The sequence below is a fragment of the Passer domesticus genome, chromosome 2 (assembly GCF_036417665.1).
Source record: "Passer domesticus isolate bPasDom1 chromosome 2, bPasDom1.hap1, whole genome shotgun sequence".
NCBI lineage: Eukaryota > Metazoa > Chordata > Aves > Passeriformes > Passeridae > Passer > Passer domesticus.
In genome coordinates this window covers 25353567-25372487 of record NC_087475.1, presented here as the reverse complement: position 1 = coordinate 25372487, position 18921 = coordinate 25353567, and the positions used below count along the sequence as shown (strand labels likewise).

Below are 18921 nucleotides of genomic sequence, written 5' to 3'. Positions count from 1 at the left end.
ACAGCCTGATTATATATGCAAGTAATTTTGGTCAGACCTTTAAGAGTCTGGTGAACTATAAAGGAAAAGTATACTTGGAATAAAGCATTTATTATTTGGCTGCATCATGCAATAGTGAGAAGAGGTGTGGGTAGGATCTGCAGCTAGGACCTGCCAAAAATAAGCCAAGCTCTATTTATCTGAATGATCTTTACTTGCTAACTTCAGAAAGCTACTTCAAAATAAAGGTCGGGATCATTTACAAATAAATAGGATGCCTGAAATATCCCAGTAAGCGTGCATCCTCGGTAACTGATATGATCTAAATGTTCTTCTGATCTCGTGTTTCTAAAATAAAAATAGAACTTGTTAGTAAATTTATATTAGAAATCAGGGGGTTTTCTTGACAAAAAGTCCCCTTTGAGGAACTATTCCTGGAGAGAAATACCAAATGATGCTGCCCTTTCAATTAATACAGAAGGCTCTGGTCAATTTTAAAATTCTGTTCCTCCTAAAAACATGTTGATTTCTGTAAAATTGCCACAAATTTGAAACTTACACATCTGCTTTTCCAGCTTCCCGGCCTCCCTGCAGCCAGCTGGGCTGCACCAGGACCTGCTGGCTGCCTCTGCCTCAGGCTGGCTCCCCCATCCCACCCCAGGGGAGCCCCGGGTCTGCTCACCGGGCGCAGGGCCAGCTCCGGGTGCAGCTGCACTCCCAGAGCGGTGTGAAATGAGCTGTGTGGGAAAAGGGCTGTGAGCAGTGGGGCTTCCCCCTTGGCCTGCCAGCAGCCTGGGAGCTTGGCTGAATGCTGGGCCTCGGTGCTGACCCGAGCTGTGGTCAGCCATGCCTGTGCCAGGCCACCCCGACCTCCTGTGGGCAAATACCCCGGCCTGGCTCTGCCTGCCTCCATCCCCACGGCCCTGCCCTGCCCTCCATGGCTGTGTCTGCCCCTGGTGACCACCTGGACACGCTGGAGGGTACAGGTCCTCCTGTCCGTGGTCCCATCCTCCTGGCTCCTCTCTGGCAGCCCACTCTGCTGCTGCCCAATCCACAAGCACATCACCCCTCGTTCCTGGGAAGCACAAAAGTAAAAGCAGAAACTGAAAGACAGCAAAAACCAGGTGTGTTCATAAGATGCAGCAGCCTAGTCAAACACTGACTGTCAAAGAGGGGAAAACTGCAACAAAAACATGACTCTGCTGAAGTAGGGAAAATTAATCACACAAATGCAAGTTTGCTCATGAACTGTGAGAGCATTTTTCCTTGCTACACATTGTTTCTAGGGTGTGAAAACAAGGAGCTTTCTTCATATCAAACCAGCACCTTCAGCTTCCAAATGGACAAAAAAGGGCACGTGGAAACCAAGTGTTGGTCCTTGGTCACTGAGAAATGTTTGCATGATAAAGATCACATACTTTCACTGTGAGCTGAGTCAACTGCTGCTATCAACTAGGTGCTGCCATTTTAAAGAAAATAACTGTTGATAAACATCAGGAAACTCTGCAGATTTCACTGTGTTTTTTACTCCTGAGGAGCAAACAGGGCACTGGGAATAAAGCAAGATAAGCTACCTTCTTAGGCAAAACTATGTAAGCTACTAAATTAACATTGAACTCTCAGATCTTGGATCAGTACAATATGATATGAAGAATGTTCCACTCCTTGGCCAACTTTTGGCTTGTCAAAACAAAAGCAAAGAAGTAATTAAGAATAATCTGGTCCCAAACAAGAAATGCATTACTGCAAAAAAACCCCAAACCCAACACTAATACAAAATGTGCTCTGAATTACTGAGTGGAAATATTTATAACAAATGCGTTTGCTTATAGCATAACTTAATAAGCCACAATGCAGCTTTATACTCTGTGTAAGGCAAATATATTTGGACCTACAAATATTTTTTTGTGCAGAATTAAAAAAATTTAAAAATACGTGATAGGTTTAGTATCATAATGCATAAAGGCTTCCTGTGGTAAAATCACTTCACAATAAAACCCAGATGTCCTACCTTAAAAGCTCAAGGAAAAGCAATGCTGAATTTCTGAAACCACTTCAGCTACTTTCAGAGTAAGGTGAAAAAACAACAAGATCATTTTATTACATGACAGTTTACCTTGTCAAGGTTTTTGTCTCTCAGTATCAACATTTTAACTCTGAGAATTCTGGGAGGCTGACAGAACTCTGTCTATTCTGCTACCAAATGCAGCATGACATATGATATACCAGTTAATAACTCAACAAGACAGAATTAGCTTGAATATATTATATTAACTTGAATATATTATATTAACTTGAATACAATATATTCTTTAATCATAATTCTGATCTATAAAGAAGAAAAAGTAGGTAAAGAACCTATATGTGACTTGGTACAAAGAGCTCAAAAAATATGGACACATGAAAGAAACTCTTCCTTGTCATCACTAACTTCAGGTAGATACAATATTTTGCTTTTGGTGTAACCTGTCTTGTCCTTGCATGAATAACTTGATTCACTTATACAGGATATGACTGTATACAAAGAATAGACTCTCTAATTTTTTCCACACAGACATAGAACAAATGACTCTTAAAGAAATCTTTCAAGAGAGAATGATTAATTAGTAAATTAGAATCAGTATCAGTTTCATAGGATGGCAGAAAAAAATAATTTCAAGGAAGAATTTCAAGAGCAACAAAGAAAAGACTTTTACTGATGAGTGGAGCAGACAGCACCCAAGAAAGGAGGGACAAAAATAAGGAATTCAAAGCTATCTACCATGACTACATTTCCATGTGTGCAATACTGGCTGTGAATGTGCTTGTCTGTCTGGCATTACATGATGTTGATGGGAGAAGTCATGGCTCTTAAAATACACAAATAAATTCCCACTTGGGCAGCCATCCTGCTGCCTGTCCACAATGTGATACAAATTCTGTGACCCTCAGCATCGAAACACCACTGCCAGACCAAGACATGGCTGTTGATGGCAGTGAAAATGAGCGGCTTAGCCTTAGGCAGCTGCGACCTCCTTCATTCAGGATTCTGAATTTCTCATAGTTCTTTAAGAGAGCTGACCCTTCCCGTCAGCTCCATGACTGAACATGGAAAGAGTACTCTCTTAACTATCCAATAATTCTTCCAGGGTTCAAAGAAATTTTGAATAAAGCAATGAGATGTGCTAGGAGAGTCCCCAAAATGCTAGTGATTTTTTTCAAGGTATCATTATTCTGTCTGATCTTCTTACAGAACACCACTCATACTCAAAGATGAACCCAACTATACACTTATTTAATCAGATATAAATAAACCATGTCTGTCAGTGTAGATATACCTCAAAAGAAGCTGTTCTAAATTAGGATTGCAGTGTATCTTCTAGGGGGAATCTCCCAGGCTATTTCTGAAGCAGCCCACAGGTAGGCAGCCTGGTATTTCCAGGTTTCTATGAATACAAGTGATGATCTGACCCAGGATAGAGTTAGCTCTCACCCCTCTTCTTTTTTGGGGTAGTGATTAGTACAAACAAGGAATTTTCCAATTCAGCTCACCACGCAACTACAGAAAGACCTGGGCTGACCAAGGGAAGGAAGCAGCATGTGAGTGGAAAATCAGATAAATACTGTGGTGGCAGTGCAGCTCAATTTTTCATGGAAACATGACCAGACTTCCCCATTCACATTCACTGGAGTGTTTCATCTCCTATACAGCTGCCAGCTTAGGAACTACTAAATCTGAGAAATTAAACCTTCAAGCAAGCCAATTTACTCTTTCAAGCTTCTCTGGGAAAACCAGCACGTGGAGATTCAAGCAGCCATGCTCAGACTGCATGCATTAACTGAGATCTCTTGAACACCTCTTCAGCATACCTCACCACAGCCTGCAGTCTACTGTAAGAACATGAAGGAAAATGGATTAGTCTATGCTATAGCTAAAACTCAGGTATCACGCTATGTACACTACAACACAACTTGACAGAAGAAGAGTCATAATGCCACTGGTTTATGTCATCTGATCCCAGTGATATCATTCCTGGGCATAAAACAATTGCAGTTATCACCAGCCTGCTCTGGTTTCAGTAGCACATGGTAATTTTATCATCCATTCAGCACTATGCAGCAGAACAACATTTGTATCTAAATGAGGCAAAGACAAGCAGCACGTGACACTTAAGGTTCTTGCTCCTGTCCCTTCCTACAGGGCTGTGGGTCCCCAGCCAGACAGCTCTTGCTCAGGCATGATGTGGAGAGATCAGCCATCCACGCAGGCTGACGGGCAAGTGCCACATGCCAACTGCAGCCGGAGTGCAGGATTATCCTGTGTCACAACACCTGCTGCACCAGCCATAGTGCTTCCCATTCCATAACACAGTGTTTCCCATTCCTTAACATGGTATTTCCCATTCCTTAACATGGTATTTCCCATTCCTTAACACGATATGCCATCTCACCAGAGATCTGGCCTATCATCATACGTCTACATGGAATGGAAAGTCATAGAGTTGCAGACAGTAGAATTAAAATGTAAGCAGGACAGCTTTTGAAAAAATGTCATCAAGGTCCCACCAGCACATGACCACAGAGCCTTACCCACACTTGTGGCTGACCAATAAATGCAGCCACAAGCCAAGCCTACCAACCTCAGCCTCCTATATTCAGGCCTGATCCAAAATCTATACCCACTAATGACAATCTTTCCATTAAACTCACCACGCTTTGTAACAGGCAAATATTGCCTATTTTTTAATGCATACTCTCCTATGCATTATCTCTCACAGTTCTCACATCCTTGTGACAACGATGCAAGAGTTTAGTAACATCTGCTTATATCAACAACTCAGGAATGCAGCTGAAACCATCTATAGGGCACATAACACCCATTTTTTTGATTTAACACTTTAATTTAAACAACAATTTGTTTATAAACTCTGACTTGTAGAAATAAGCTTCACAGCCCTCAGCTGAGGTTTGTATGTAAATGAAGACATTTCACCTGCAGGTTAACTTTACCAAAGGACTCAGCACTGCATTTTTGGTGTGTTTCTCACAAAAATAAAGAAATTGTTGGGTTTGTTTCACTATCGTTTTAACAAATAACCCAATTAGAACAAAATTAACAGTGGAATACTTCAAACAACCTGACACTTGAAGGGTTATGCTTCTCTGCTGAACATAATTTTGTTGAAGACAGCAATCTGTAAGGCTTCCTAAGATGATTTGTTAGTTGTTTCTTTAAACGGAAAGATAGATAAGCCATCTGGCAAGGAAAACGCAGTTCCTCACTTATTGGTACCAAGGAAACTGCTTTTTTCTCCTCTTCTCTCCTCAGTAAAAGTCCGAAGATGTTTTACTTACAGCGTCCACTTTGACGGCTGACAGCACAACTTCCATCAGGATCAGCAAAAGCCCCGTATCCCTGCAGGGAAAGGTGAAGAAGGACGATATTGTTTTAAGCTAGTGCAAAACAAGCACGTGATAACGCTCTGCAGTTAAAGGTGACAATACGACTTTAAAAAAGTTATTTCCAAAAGCCTAAGGAGCGGAATTACTTACTGACAAAGGAAAATACGTGCACTGGGAAGCTGCGAGATGTCCATTTTCGCTCCTTCCCCGGCCGGGGGCTCGGCTCAGGGCTCCCTCCCGCCGGACGGCCACCCCTGCAAGGCAGAGCAGAGCCCGCTAGCAACGCCGCTCCCCCCGCCGGAGGTCTCCGCTGCCGGAGCAGGGAGCGGCCCCGCCGGCCGGGCCGGGCTGCGATCCGGGGCACAGAGGGCTGTCGCGCCGCTCCCCGCGCCCAGAGCGGCGTCCCGCCGGCGCGCAGGCACCCGCGGGGCGCGGACCCCGACGGGCAGCGCGGAGCCAGCGCCGCCGGCCGTGCCCCGGCCCCTTCCGCCGCCCGCTCCGCACCGCTGCGCGCCGCGCTGCCGTACCGTGCCCTCCCGGGCGGCCGCGGCCGTGTGCGGCGAGGAAGCGGCGCGCCTCCCACCTCCGCCCCCCGCGGCCCACCACACACCCGCGGCGGGGACGAGGAGGCGGAAGAACTGCGGCCAGCGGGGAACGGGAGCGGGCGAGGTTGCGCCCTCCCAGGGTCCCCGCCCGGAGGGGAGGAGAGGGGGGGCTGCCACCGCCCATCGTGTACGACGAGTCGAGTCCTTCGCCCCCGAGGCATTGCAAGCGCCGCGGCCGCGACGGAGGGAAGAGACGCGCATGTGGGGCCGGCCCCGCGGAGCCCCACTCTGAGTCGCGCCGCGCAGGGACCGACGGCGCGGTGCGGTGCGCGGCAGCATGCGGCTCTGGCTGGGCTTCGGGCTGCTGCTGAGCGCCGAGCTCAGCGCCGTGTCCGCCGCGGTGAGTACGCGGGGGCGGCTCCTTCGGGCTGCGCGGTCCCGTGCATACGCGGGACCCTCTCACGGGGAGCCGCGGGACGGGACGGGACGGGAGCCGGCGTGGGTCGGCGCGGGGCCTCCGCTGGCGGGGCGCTGGGACAGCCAGGTGGGCTTGGCGCGGATGCCCGGCTGCCCCGCCGCTGCTCGGGCTGTGCCTGCGCGCCGGCTCCCCGCGGGCGCGGAGCGGAGCGGAGCGGGGATGGCCGCGGGGGTCCGGCGGGGACGGGCCCCGCAGCGCTCTCCCACGGCCCGGCACGGAGCGCCGCTGACTGGGGAGGGAATAGAAAGCACGCACCCACCCGGGACTGAAAAGTACCGAGCTGTGCTTCCACGATGAAAAAAAAACAAAAACAAAAACAGTAAAAAAGAAGCAATATTTATATTAATAATAATTTAGAATTGGCTGCTTGGATTCAAAGTGCTGTGCACGCTGCCTTTGACCCCCGCGATGGGCGGTAGGCTGAGTACTGCTTAGGATCCTAATGTTAATGGTTAGAGCTGAATTTTGGCATCTTTCCGGATGGAACTAGATTGTGGCATAGACTTCGTAAAATCGAAAGCATGCAAGTAGTCTGAAAGTTTTTCTTAAGGGAGCTAATTTTATCACTGTGATAATAGCTGTTAGCTGTCCTTAAGTCTAAAGGACTCTCTCTCCTGGCGCTCCTGAAGTATTTGGGCTGTTCCTTCTGTACGTCTAAGTAATGGGCAGCCTACACAATAGTTTGTATTAGGTTATCTTTTTGTGTCTCCTTTTTTCCTTGAATTTGGTTAGGTTGATACTGTATTAATGAAATTCAGGAGTGCAGAAAACTTCTCAGTAGCCGTAGACACATGGCTTTTTGTCATGCTTCCTGCTATAAATTTAAGATCTTGCATTAACATTTCAGTCAACAATGGAGGTATGGGAAAGGGTTTTTTTAAGCTTTTCTGCAGTTTCGGATGAAATTAAGTCCTATAAAGAATTTTGACACCTCTGTGTGACCAGTGGGAAGGTGTGTATGTGTTGAACCAACTGAAATAAACAATGCACTGAACTTCCAATTTCTTGTCTGTTGCTCCTAGGTTGATAATATCAGGCTTACTGTGATTGCAATAAATCACTCAGTGGTGAATCCTCTAAGGCAATTCACCCAGCATTTGTCATTAAGTTGATTAAACTGTATTCCCTTAAGGTTGTAACTAATTATAATTAATTGGAGTATTTTGAAGTAAATTATTTACATTTGAGTTCTGAATTTGGTATATCTAGAGATAAAAATACCTATCTGTGAGATACATTCCCACCTTGTGCTGTAAAGTGAAGTCATTGGGTGAACCATGACTGTCAATCAAATACACAAAACTATGTAGGGATGAGGTACTTATTAAAAGAAGATACAAACTTTAGTATTAGTTGTATGATTTGAGGTCTTCTGTGGCAACTGTGAGGCGGCTCTGTTCTAGAAGTATCTAGCATGTGCTGGATAAATTATTCCATTGAAATCAATATTTCTTAAAATGTAACCTGAAGCTGTTAATTATATTATGAAGCTATTCCCATAATTAACCATTCTTTATGTGTTAAGCTGACTGCAGATTTCCAGTTCCTTGTCAGTGCCACCAGAAAACACAAGTATGCAGTGGAAGTTGAGCTCCTTGCAGTTTTGTTGCCTTAGATAAACCTTTGGCTGTACATGGGTGGCCTTTCAATCAATTCAGTTCTGCTGGCATTGTCCCCAGCTCCACAGTGTTGCCTGTCACTGGCAACCACACAAAAGGTGATGGAGATGGCTGTTAGCCTGCACCATACCACGTGTGGGTGGTGATCCAGAGGCTGCTCTTAGGAGATTCTTGAGCTGGGCTGATGCCTGTGCATGACTGTGGCTGGCAGGGTGGTGTGAAGCACTCTACACCTGGGCAGCACCTCTTCTGCTTTTGGAGAGTGGGCAGAGCTGACCCGGTGCTCACATTGTCCTCAGATGAACGTGTTCCCACTGTTTACATTTAAAGAGTAGGTGTATTAGCAGAAGATTGTGTGGTAAGGAAGGTTGTAGCAGTACTCTTTACAATAGACTGAGTGGAGCAACCACTTTTCTGCAGGGAAAAAGAAATTATGCTGGTTCCTTCCTTCCCCAAGGTAGCTTTTATTGGCTAGAGTTTTTTTTATTTTTAATTTTTTTTTTATTGGCAGTTGTGCAGCCATAGTCTTATTAATTGTACCATGGCCTTCCTCACAGAATGGGTAAGGCTGGTGGGCGCCTTGGAGGTCATCCAGTCCAACCTCTTGCTCAGAGCAGGGGCAGCTACAGCAGGCTGCTTAATGCTGTGTCCCACTGAGTTTTGAGTATGTCCAAGGATGGAGACTGCTCAACCCCTCCAGGCAACCTGTGTCAGTGCTTAGTCACCCTCACAGTAAATGTTTCTTCATATGTGCATCGAGGTTGTTCTAGGCTTGAGACCATCCATGCCTGTAAGCACAAGCAAGTGTGACAGAAGCAGCTCATGCTGTGTTGGTGGTGGTGATTCTGCAGTCTGTCAGGGCTGACAGAGTGAAAAATTGTTTTTATCTCTGACATATCTGTGATTAAATACATACAAGGAGATTTGGAATGACTGCTCTGATAGAGGCATTTGACGTAGCAAAGCCAGCCCTGAGCCAGCTACTGTCAAGATCACGTGCTTCAGTACAGAAGGAGGGAGCTGCTCCGTTGCAGCTCCCGCTGGTTTTAATGTGGTGCTTCCAGATGTGACACTGGAAGTTCTGTGTTCTTTATTTTGATGAATTATAATGAAAATTATATTTATAGCTAATCTGGGCTTTTGTGCTGTTCTGTGTTCTTCTCAGAGATTAATTTTCAGGTTACAGTGACAGCAGAGTGGAAGACAGAGCCGTAGATTAAGATGTTTCCAGGTCAGGATAAAAGACTGCTCCCATGAGACGGTTACAGGAGAAGCTTGTTTTGATGGATCTCTGCAGGGGCCCTCATTTCTGACACTCTTCAGGCTGCCATTTCCTTTGGAGAAAGTCTGTTTCCTAACATTAGTACTGCTTGGTTGAGAGAGGACAGTGCCATGGGAATGCCTGTTTCATGGCTCGGTACCTTGTCCCTGCTGCTGCAGTGCTGGTCCTTGTGCTGCGTGCGAGATCTTCAGCTGCACTTGAGCCCTGGGTTGAGTCACCTTCCACACAAGTGGCTGCCATGTAAGCCCTGGTGGAAGAGAGGAGCTCTCCTGGCCACCACTGCTCAGCAGTGCGTTTAGCATTCTCTCCAAGTTCCCAACCATTCCCCCTGTTCTGTTTTTAGTCTTAGTGAAATGGGTGCTGGGACAGAGTGAGAGCAAGCCCTATGGAGCTAATAGGGAAATGTGTGCCAAAACAGTAATAAAAGCACACATAATTTTTTCCACAAGGGCAGTGCTGATTCCAGTAGTTCTGTTTGAGCTGAGAGTGTGGTGGCAACTGGGGATGCACTGGTGGGAGGCCAGGAGGTTCCTGTCCCTGGGTAAGCCCTGTATAAAGAGTGGTCCTGTATGTGGCCAGGCAGAGACAACTCTGCTGTATTGTCCTCATGCCTTCCTTGCATCACCTCTCCTGCTTTTACATAATATTTGGGAGTCCATTCTGACACACACAGTTAGAAGCCAAAAGGAATATAATTGCTTCTAACTAATCTGACCAATATTCTATCCTCTTTTCTTTAAAAATGGGATTTACTGAGATGGAGATGTACAGGGCACATAAACCTAGAGCAGATAAAAAGAATGACCTGGGCTTTTGGCATGTGGTTGAAGGGAAGTTGTATGACTGAGTCTGAATCACTGGTAGCACTTCACTTGGGTGTGCTTTTACTAATGAAGCAAGGCAGGGTTGGGCAGCCTTCTGCAGCAGGTCGTGTCTAGGGCTGCCATGTCTTTGATGCTGAGACACCCTGAGGCCATCTGACACCCTTGTCCCTGAATGTCCTCAGGGACTTGACAATACCAGGAGCACATTTAATAAACCCTAGCAAGTGTTAATTCAGGAGGGAGATATGGTCACTCTGGTTCCAAAAATATGGCCAGAAGGGGAGACCGAAATGATTTCTGATGAGTAAAGCTCCTCTCAGGCTGGAAGGCTTCAGAGAAGAACAGGAAATGGGTTTGGTTGCCCCTGCCAGGCTATGGTGGGGTGTGGAAGCATGAAGAAGGCAAGGGCTCCCTTTTCCTCCTGTTGGAGCAAGATGTCTTGTCAGGAAGAGGTAGAAGATCTGGGGTGGCTGAGGGTGCACCAGAGAGGATCATGAGAGCGTGGGCAGGAGGGTGGCCTTCCAGCTTGTGGCCAGCACTGCTTGCTGGGAAAGTGGAGGAGTGGTAGGATGGGTTCACCTGTCCCAGCAGTGGGGGGTTATTACTCAATATGTATGCACAGAAAAATGCATGGGTACTTCTGGGGACAAGCCTGGTGACTCCTTGCTCCCAAAGGAATGTCTTCATACCTTTTGTCCTTTTTGCCAACTTCCTCTGTCCACTTCTTCTACAGCATCATGCCATAGGGTGCTGGAGGAGGGAGAGAAGGGCAGGATATTCTGGAAACACACACCTGCCTGCTGCCAGCTGTGTTGGTGAGCACAGTCTGAACCTGCTGAGTGTCAGCATATGCAAGTGCGTTCATGGACTGTCATCCCAAGCTGCACAAGTTTTGCTTCTGAGTGTTTGTATCAAATGCCTGCAGGACTACTGCAATGTTTCATTGCAACTTGTCTGCTTGGTGTTTATAATCCTGGATGTCACTAGTTTGTATAATGCCTGAGGTTATGCTGGATGTATATTCTGTCAGTTGCCCTGATTACGTAGAGCAATGTAGCACAGCTGCTGCAGGCAGCTTAGACTATTGTTCTAAAATGTCAGAAACCTTCTTTAGGGATAGGCTTAGGAATATTGTTCTTTTTATAGAACTAGACTAAACAAAGGAAGATTCAACAACCTCTACACAAGAATAAATTGACTTACTTCATCAGTGTTTGAAAGTTACATAGTACACCCTTCCCAGAATTTCCGCTGACTTTCCCATCATAAACACTTAACACCTTAACACCTTGCAAGGTTTGATCAAAGAGAAGAATTTGGGCATGGGCTATGACCTGAATGGAAGAGCAACCTGTGGCTTTAGTGAGTAGTTGAAGGTGTAAAGTACTGCTGCAATGTAATGATGTGTGTGGGAAGATCAAATTTTGATTTCTCTGGCTTGTGACTGGCTGGAATTATTCTTCGTGATTTAATACATCAGAAAGGCATGTGGTATTAACCCTTCAAGAGTCTTTATATAGCAGTGTCTTGGACAATGTGTCAGTAAAATATAGGACAAGTTAAAACATTATCAATAAGTAATTACTAATTATGCTGTGAGTTATCTGAGGTGAATTACAGTAAAGAAACAGAAAAATGTGTTCTTCATAAAGAGTCTAACTAATGCAAAAACTAGTCCTTTTTTTACCCTCTGGCATGTACAAACAGTTTTAGGATGAAAAACTGACTGTTTAATCTTCCTGTATCTCTGACATATCCTCTTACAGAAGGAGGAGCTTGAATAAACTTTCTAAATTGAAAAAAAAAAAGTACAGTGTAGATGTTCAAAAGCACATCAGCTTCCAGTCCCTTGTACTTCTATTATACTATGTTCAGCTCACTTTTTACCACTTTTGCATCTCAAAATGTCTCAAATATGCATTTTTTAGGAAACCTCTTAACATGGTGTGCTTTCATTATATTTCCAACAAAGTCAAAAAACATTGTAAGTCTTAATATTATATTAGCTCTTCTTAGCTTAGGTGCTTGTGTGGTGCTGGTGGGAACTACCCCTTCTCACCTCTGATCTGCCAAGTTATCAAGCATCTGAAAACCTGTAATTATGGGTGCCAATGGGAATTGTAGTCCTGCTTTTATACGTGTGCTAGGGTGTTCCAGTGACATCAGTGCAGTTCTGGTGCAAGGTGCTGAGGCCTGGGTGCAGACAGCAGGTGCCGTGGAAGCCAGCAGCTTGGGAATCTGCTTGAGTGGAGATGAGTCAGCCTCACAGCCGGCAAGAAAGTTCCCTGGTTTTGGCTTGGCTTGCCTTACAGCCCTATGATTAAAAGGACACGTCAGAAAATCAAATGAGGGAAGCCAAAGAAGAGCTGGAAAAGGATAGGTTTCCTTTTTCTTGATTTTTTTTTAATGCTACCTTCATATTCAAAGTATGCTGTTCTCACACATGTTCTGAAATAAATGGTGTAAGATTTGCCATGAATGCACCTACTTAATTTATGTGTAATTGTGTCTTTAGCAAAGTTATTCAGCTACTTTTATGATATTTCTTGTAAGCTAAAGGGTTTCTTTGTGTGGATTCAAGAGAATCACTAATCATACTGTGTTCCCCTCCTTTCCTATGCTTTTTTTCTCTCTGTATGCATCCGCTGCCTTCACCTTCGCTGCTGCTGGCAGACAGCCTCTTTCTCGCAGGGTCTGAGGAAGGGTGTGCTTCTTCAACAGAACAATGTGAAGGACAAAATACAAAGTGCTGTCAAGTGTGTGGAGTAAACAAATTGCAAAGTAATAATTAAGTTTCTTTCATCTTTTTGTGGCTTTCATCTGCTTGTAGCAGTGACAGACCACATTTTGATATGCATATTTTTAAGATGGCTTGGAGGGAACCAGCAGAATATTATCAGAGTTATAAAATAAATCCAATATTTAGTTTCATACACTGACATTGGTAGGAAAAACTAGAATATTTTATTTAAAAATCAAGTGAGTTTGGTCATTTGCATTCAGAAGAGATATAGTTTTTTTTATGGAAGACTGACACATGGTAAAAACTATCCATTATCTTGTCTGTAGATAACATACACCTTATTAAAGGACATTTTAAATGCTACAGCTGGGAACAGAAAGTTTTTAGGTAAAGTCTGTCACCCCTGCCAAACTGTAAAAGTGGGAGTGGAAGTGATGTGCTGAGTTGCTCCAGTTTGCAAACTCCGTTCTTCATCTCTGCACTGAGATAAAATGAAAGCCACAAATCAGGTTTAGATGTTAAACTTTCTTGAAAGGTGCCAGAAGTCTGGTAGTGTTCCCTAGCATTGCTGGAAAAAACATATTTGAGGCAAGTAACATTCATCTCCTCTACTACCTTTAAACACCAGTGTCCAGCCTTCTCTCTGCCCCTGTGTGTCTCAGTTGCTATGGGATTTATAATCTCTCTGGCTGCATGGGAGGTCTGAGGTTTCAGCCTTTCTCCTAGTCAAGATGCCCTCTCAATATGTCTTCTGAACATGTGGATGTTGTCTTAACACTGGGGAATGAATGTGGTAGAGCATTTCTAAATGGTTTAGTGGGAGAAAGAGTTCTAATTCATCATAGTCAATGATCAATGCCATTTTTATGTGAGGATTCTTCCTATAGATAATTCACATTGGAAATTCATAATGAAGTATGTAATCTTTCATGCAAATAATCACCGACTGAGTGGAAAATAAATAATTTTATTGGCTTGTTCTCTTTTAGTAGGTGATATATGAGGTTCTTAGTTTAGTATACAGAAATCAGAATGACAAAGGTTCTTTCTTTTATTTTTTCTCTTTGTCATGACAAATGTTTGAGTTGTAGCTAAGGGATAAAACAAATTAGCCCATTTTCACTGGATAGCTATGTGCTGACTGGATATTGTAAGTCTTTTGGTCTTATTAGTCCATTTGTTTATCTAGTGGAAGAAAACTTGTTTTCTAGTCTACTGAAAACTTCTGTTGAAATATTTGTTAATCTAAAAACATTGAAACAAATCCTAAGATTGTAATGGAACCCAAATAAGGCTGAAAAATTACACTGGTATGGACTGATGGAGCTGTCAAGAATTAGAACAAAAGTTTAAAGAGAAATTAGTGCATTAATAGTTTGTATTCATAGTGCACATATTAAGGGAAAAAAATCAGCTACATGAGGGTAGATTCAAGCATTCCAGGAATTTTCATATTGTACTTGAAGCTTGTCCCTTTTATGGCAATGGTAAGTCAGTTATCTGCTAGCAGAATAAAAAAGGATGAGTTCTGGCTGCTATAAAGCCAAGATATATGTGCAAGTACTAATTGTGGCCAAAACTCAGATTTTTTAGCTGAAAATACACATGCTTTTAGCAGTTTGTTCGAATAGGCAAGGAATACTAAAGCCATGTAGATGCTTGTAATGTAAAAGCATTACTTGAGAAAATTATGAGTAACTTTTTACTGAAACTTTTTTTTTCTGAAGTGTATTGACTGGGGCTGTATCTTTGTTAAGAACAGCTGCATTTTTTGGAATCAACATGGACACTTTTAGAGAAAAGCAGGGAATAGCAAGAGGCATAAATGAAAGTGAGAAGAAAGTAAAAAGCTTAACACTCTGCTAGGAAGTCTATGTTTTAATCTTTTTTTTTTTAATGGCATAGTGATTCTGAGGAGTCAAGGCTGCATGATGCATCTCCAGGGGCCAGAGTAGAAAGCAGGGCATGACAAAAGGTCAGGAAAAAGGGAAAGAAGTAAGTGCTAGAGCCCTGCACTTAAGTTTTGCTTAGCTGGACAACAGCTGTGGGAGCTGGCTCTTGGTCCTGGCTGCTGCCACCAGTTGTGGGACCCTCCAGCTGGCAGTCCCAGCCTGGAAGGGGCTGTTCCATGATCATTACTGGTAAATATCAGCTGGGACAAGACTTAGACACTGATTCTGGTGCTGTTAATTATTACGCAATGTAATCCTACTGTCTGTGACTTTCTCTTGCTATTTTAAACCTTACTTCCCAGTATGGACCTTGGTGATCCAGCAAATGTTGTACCAGTGCCTAAAGTCATTGGGTTAAATAATGTCTCGGCTCACGCCCTTGAGAGTGCCAAAATAATAGTTCAAATCATGCAGAAAAGTAGATCCATCTTTCTGGGAACATGCCTTTGAAAATGTGCTCTGATTCACACTGGTCAGACAAACAGTGGATGCTGATTTCTGATGCATTTTCCAGGAATTATGTGCTTGGTTGGGACAGAGCTTGTGATTTTAAATGGACTGGATGTGTCCTAAGCATGGAAAAGCTTTGAATGGCAGCCCCTGAGATATGCAGGCACACAACTGCTAACCTTGTAGTGATTGTAGCTCAGTGCCCTCTGTCCTGCCAGCTGCAGACTAATTTCCTTAAAGTTGCTAATAATTTCAGCTTCCATTTAATTGCTTTTTAGAGTAGTCAAAGAGGTTGTGAATGTGAAAGGGTTTTTTTCTGGAGTATCAAGGAGACCAAAGAAGATGATGGTGACAGGACAAAGCCAAAGAAGTGCATAGGTCAAAAATTAGAAAGATTGTTTTGTAAGAATACTTCTGTGTGCTATCATTATAAAAAACACGTTTTCCTTTTAGTGCCTTCAAATAAAATCTTTAAAGGAGCAAGCCTGGCAAGTGACTGCCTTATACCTATTTGTGTTCACACAGCCTTTGCAAAGGTAATACACACACTGAAATACACATCTAATGAAAGGCGTTTGTTCTAAATGCCTTCCTTGCATTCCAAAAAAAACTTTCTCATTGATACCACAGGAGATGCTGATGCTAGAATTGATTTGGCAATGTGAAAGCCAAAGGAAAAGGTCTGTTTGGTCCTCTGGATACACTACTTTGGATGCTGCCAGGCCTACAGAAAATGCAACTGTGCAAAACACAAGTAGGATATTATCAAGATTAATTGACCCTGTGTTAAGGCCTGAGATGGCATTTACGTGGTCCCTGTGTAGTGGGCACATTATGGTTTTGGTCCAGAGTTTGCAAATTAAGAATTCTGTGCACAACTTTAGTTAATCGCACAATATAAGACACATCTGTGCATTGACAGACATGCACATCTGGGCTCTATTTCAGCAGAATACTTTTTATATTTGTTCGATATCAATACGACAATATCCTTTATTTTAATACTGTCCTGTTGCTTATAATTAAGTAGAACCAATTTAACATGCAAAATAGAACAGCGTGTAGAATTTAATGCAATGCCAAAGCAGTCCGTGTAGTGAGTGTCTTCTGTTGAGCTCATGTTTATGTTAGCTGGACTGGTGTCCTGTACCACATGGCTCACAAGCAGTTCTTTGTTTTTTGTAAATCCCCATTCAACATCAAGATTAAAGTCTGAACATTTCATGGCCAAAATGTGAAAAGTTCTGCCTTTCCCTCTGGACCTTCTCAGATGTGTGCCATGGCAATTGGCAATTACGTGGGAGGGGTTTGCACATGGCACAGTGTGTGTCTGTACTGTCCAAAGGAAATTGTGAAATTGATTGATATGGGAGGCTGCACATGTGACTATGTCATGTTGGGCATTGTTTTGGTTAATACCCCTACTTTTCTGATAAATGTAGTTCAGCTGTCTAGAAAAATATTTCATAGTTCTGAATGCAAAGATCTATAAATCATATCAAATCAGTCTTGAAAACAGAATTTTTTGTGAAGTTGCACATATTATTGTATGAGGTAGTGCTGAAAATAAGTGAATGTTGTGCTTAAAACATGAGCCTCTTACATGAGTTTTTTTCACTTGAGGGCAACTGACTAATTTCTGTTATGTTAGGTAAAATGTAAAGCTTTGTCCAAGACCCTCCCTAAAACAGAATTTGTAAGTTTGTGTGTAATCTGTTTCTTGTGACTATTGTTTGCTCTGTTTGAAAGTATAAAGTGAAGAATTTCTGTGCTCAGATTTATAGTATTAGATGGAAGCTGCATTTTTAAATCTGAGTCACACCACGCTGAAGGCAAAGTTATGATGTACATTCATAATTAACCTATCTCATAGTTTTCACTGATGATGGATAGTCATTTGTGTGTTTCCCCAAGTACCAAGTGTTATTATCCTGATAGCCCAATATCAAGTGATATAATTGATAGGAATTAGTAATTGGACTAAATTTTGGTGCTGATGCTTCAATATCTGACTGGCTGCAGGAATTACTTCACGAATTAAGTGTAAAACTGGGTCTGTTTTTGGAGAAAGCATCAGCTTCTTTAGACTGATTATTTACCTGCCTTTGTTTGGGAAAGTGGAAAAGGGGTGGGACTGTAAAAGAGTCAAGGCACTTTGCATGTTATGATGAGGTGCTGAGGTACCAGCTGGGTGAAGAAATAATTTCTAAGTGTATTATCTGGGTAAGGCAAACAGCTACACTTTGCCATTCCTCTGTGCCTTCCTGTGCTTGCTGTGCTCCCTGGGGGTCAGATTGGTGTGTCAGCCTTCTCCTTATACCTGCTTTACTGTGGTGTATGGAAAAGATAAGCCAGCTTTTCTTTCCTGGCTGGTGCCTCCTACACATTAAACCTTGCATGTGAATCTTTTTTACCATTTTTACCACTGTCAGCACCAGCATTTGAAGCTGCTGAGGCTAGGACTGGCCAGCAGCAAGGATGTGCTCCTGCAGGAGGAGCAGCAGAACCCACTGCCCACCATCCCAGGGGAGGGGCAGAGGAATGCATAGCAGCTGGTGGGCTGTGCATCCCAAGTCAGACCCTTCATCTCTTCCTGTGAGCTCGAGGGTGTCCAGTGAGAGTCCATCATTGCCTGTCCTGCTGGGACTGGAGAGGTTTGCTCTCCAGTAGAGCCTGAAGTGGTAGTGCTGCTCCATCCCTTCCTGAAGTTGCCTTTGAAGCTGAATTCTCCAGCTGACCACAGTAGGGAACCAGAGCAAAGCCAGTTGCCTTCCCTACAAAACCTACAGGCCATGAGAAGAGGGAGGGAACAAGCTGTAAAAATGCCAGAAAGTGTTCGTAAGATCTATGTGTCTTCTTACTCTTAAGGTTTTTCAACAATTTATTTATGGCATGAGAAATTACTTTTGTCACTGAAGAATTATTACATGCAGAGAAGTCGGTTAGTGATCTTGATCAGTAGAGTAAAAATGAGTTTCATCAGCTTGGATGTCTAAGGATGATTTTATCTTGACAGGCCTGCAGATGGAAAATAGAGGCTAGTCAGATGTTCTGTGCCTCTTTTCCTCCCTTATAACTAGCCTTGCTCTGTTCCCCAAACTGAAAGTCCAAAATGTCATGTCTGTAATCACTTAATTTTTCAAGCTTATTTCATTGTTGGGACTTCATGATGATGAACCTATCATCACTTCCTAAAAACTCAGTCAATTAAAATGTATCATGTGGAAATGAAAATATGCACTATTGTCTAACATTGGGAAGCCATTAAAAGCTTCTGGATGTGTTGAAGGGGAGAAACTACTTAGGTGTTGTGATCAAGGTAAATTGCCAAGGGAGAAGTGTCTCCTCAGGCTCTCGGATGAGTCATTTAAAAGAATTTTTTTTTAATAATAAAGACATTAACAAAGAGACATCCTCTAAAATGTTACCAGCAGAGTACAAGACAACCTTTTCTGTATAGTTTGGCTTAATTTTTCCCACTATTAAGTGAACACTTGAAGCTACCTTCAAAGGTGGTGAATGTATTTCTTGGTACCATAAGTTTTTCCCCTTGTTGTAACTCTTAACATTGCCAAGGAGATGGATTACTTAGTGGTCTTTTAGTCCAGAGGTGATTGCAGGAACGAGATTTTAAGAATGTAAGGTTGACTGAAAGCCAAAAGTTTCG

General features: G+C 43.4%; 2 protein-coding genes across 6 annotated transcripts in view; one reads left to right on the top strand and one right to left on the bottom strand.

Annotated features, from left to right (window-relative positions):
• COL4A2 (collagen type IV alpha 2 chain) overlaps positions 1 to 6020 on the bottom strand; it is a 137757-nt gene extending 131737 nt beyond the window's left edge. The window contains exons 1-3 of one of the 3 annotated variants that reach the window (XM_064407786.1): positions 5889 to 6020; positions 5512 to 5615; positions 5314 to 5374 (exon numbers count right to left, since the gene is read on the bottom strand). In XM_064407786.1, the coding sequence (XP_064263856.1) occupies positions 5314 to 5374; positions 5512 to 5555 (105 nt within the window). In that variant the 5' untranslated portion in view covers positions 5556 to 5615; positions 5889 to 6020. Of the gene's footprint in view, positions 1 to 5313; positions 5375 to 5511; positions 5796 to 5888 lie in introns of those variants that run through there. The other 2 variants (XM_064407789.1, XM_064407788.1) reach the window with 2 other exon arrangements.
• Positions 6021 to 6054: 34 nt separating this feature from the next.
• Positions 6055 to 18921, top strand: part of COL4A1 (collagen type IV alpha 1 chain) — a 119684-nt gene continuing 106817 nt past the window's right edge. For all 3 annotated transcript variants that reach the window (XR_010355631.1, XM_064407791.1, XM_064407792.1), the window contains exon 1: positions 6055 to 6306. Coding sequence is in view for 2 of the 3 variants with exons in the window: in XM_064407791.1 (XP_064263861.1) it covers positions 6244 to 6306 (63 nt within the window). In the remaining variant the exon portion in view is untranslated. The remainder of the gene's footprint in view (positions 6307 to 18921) is intronic.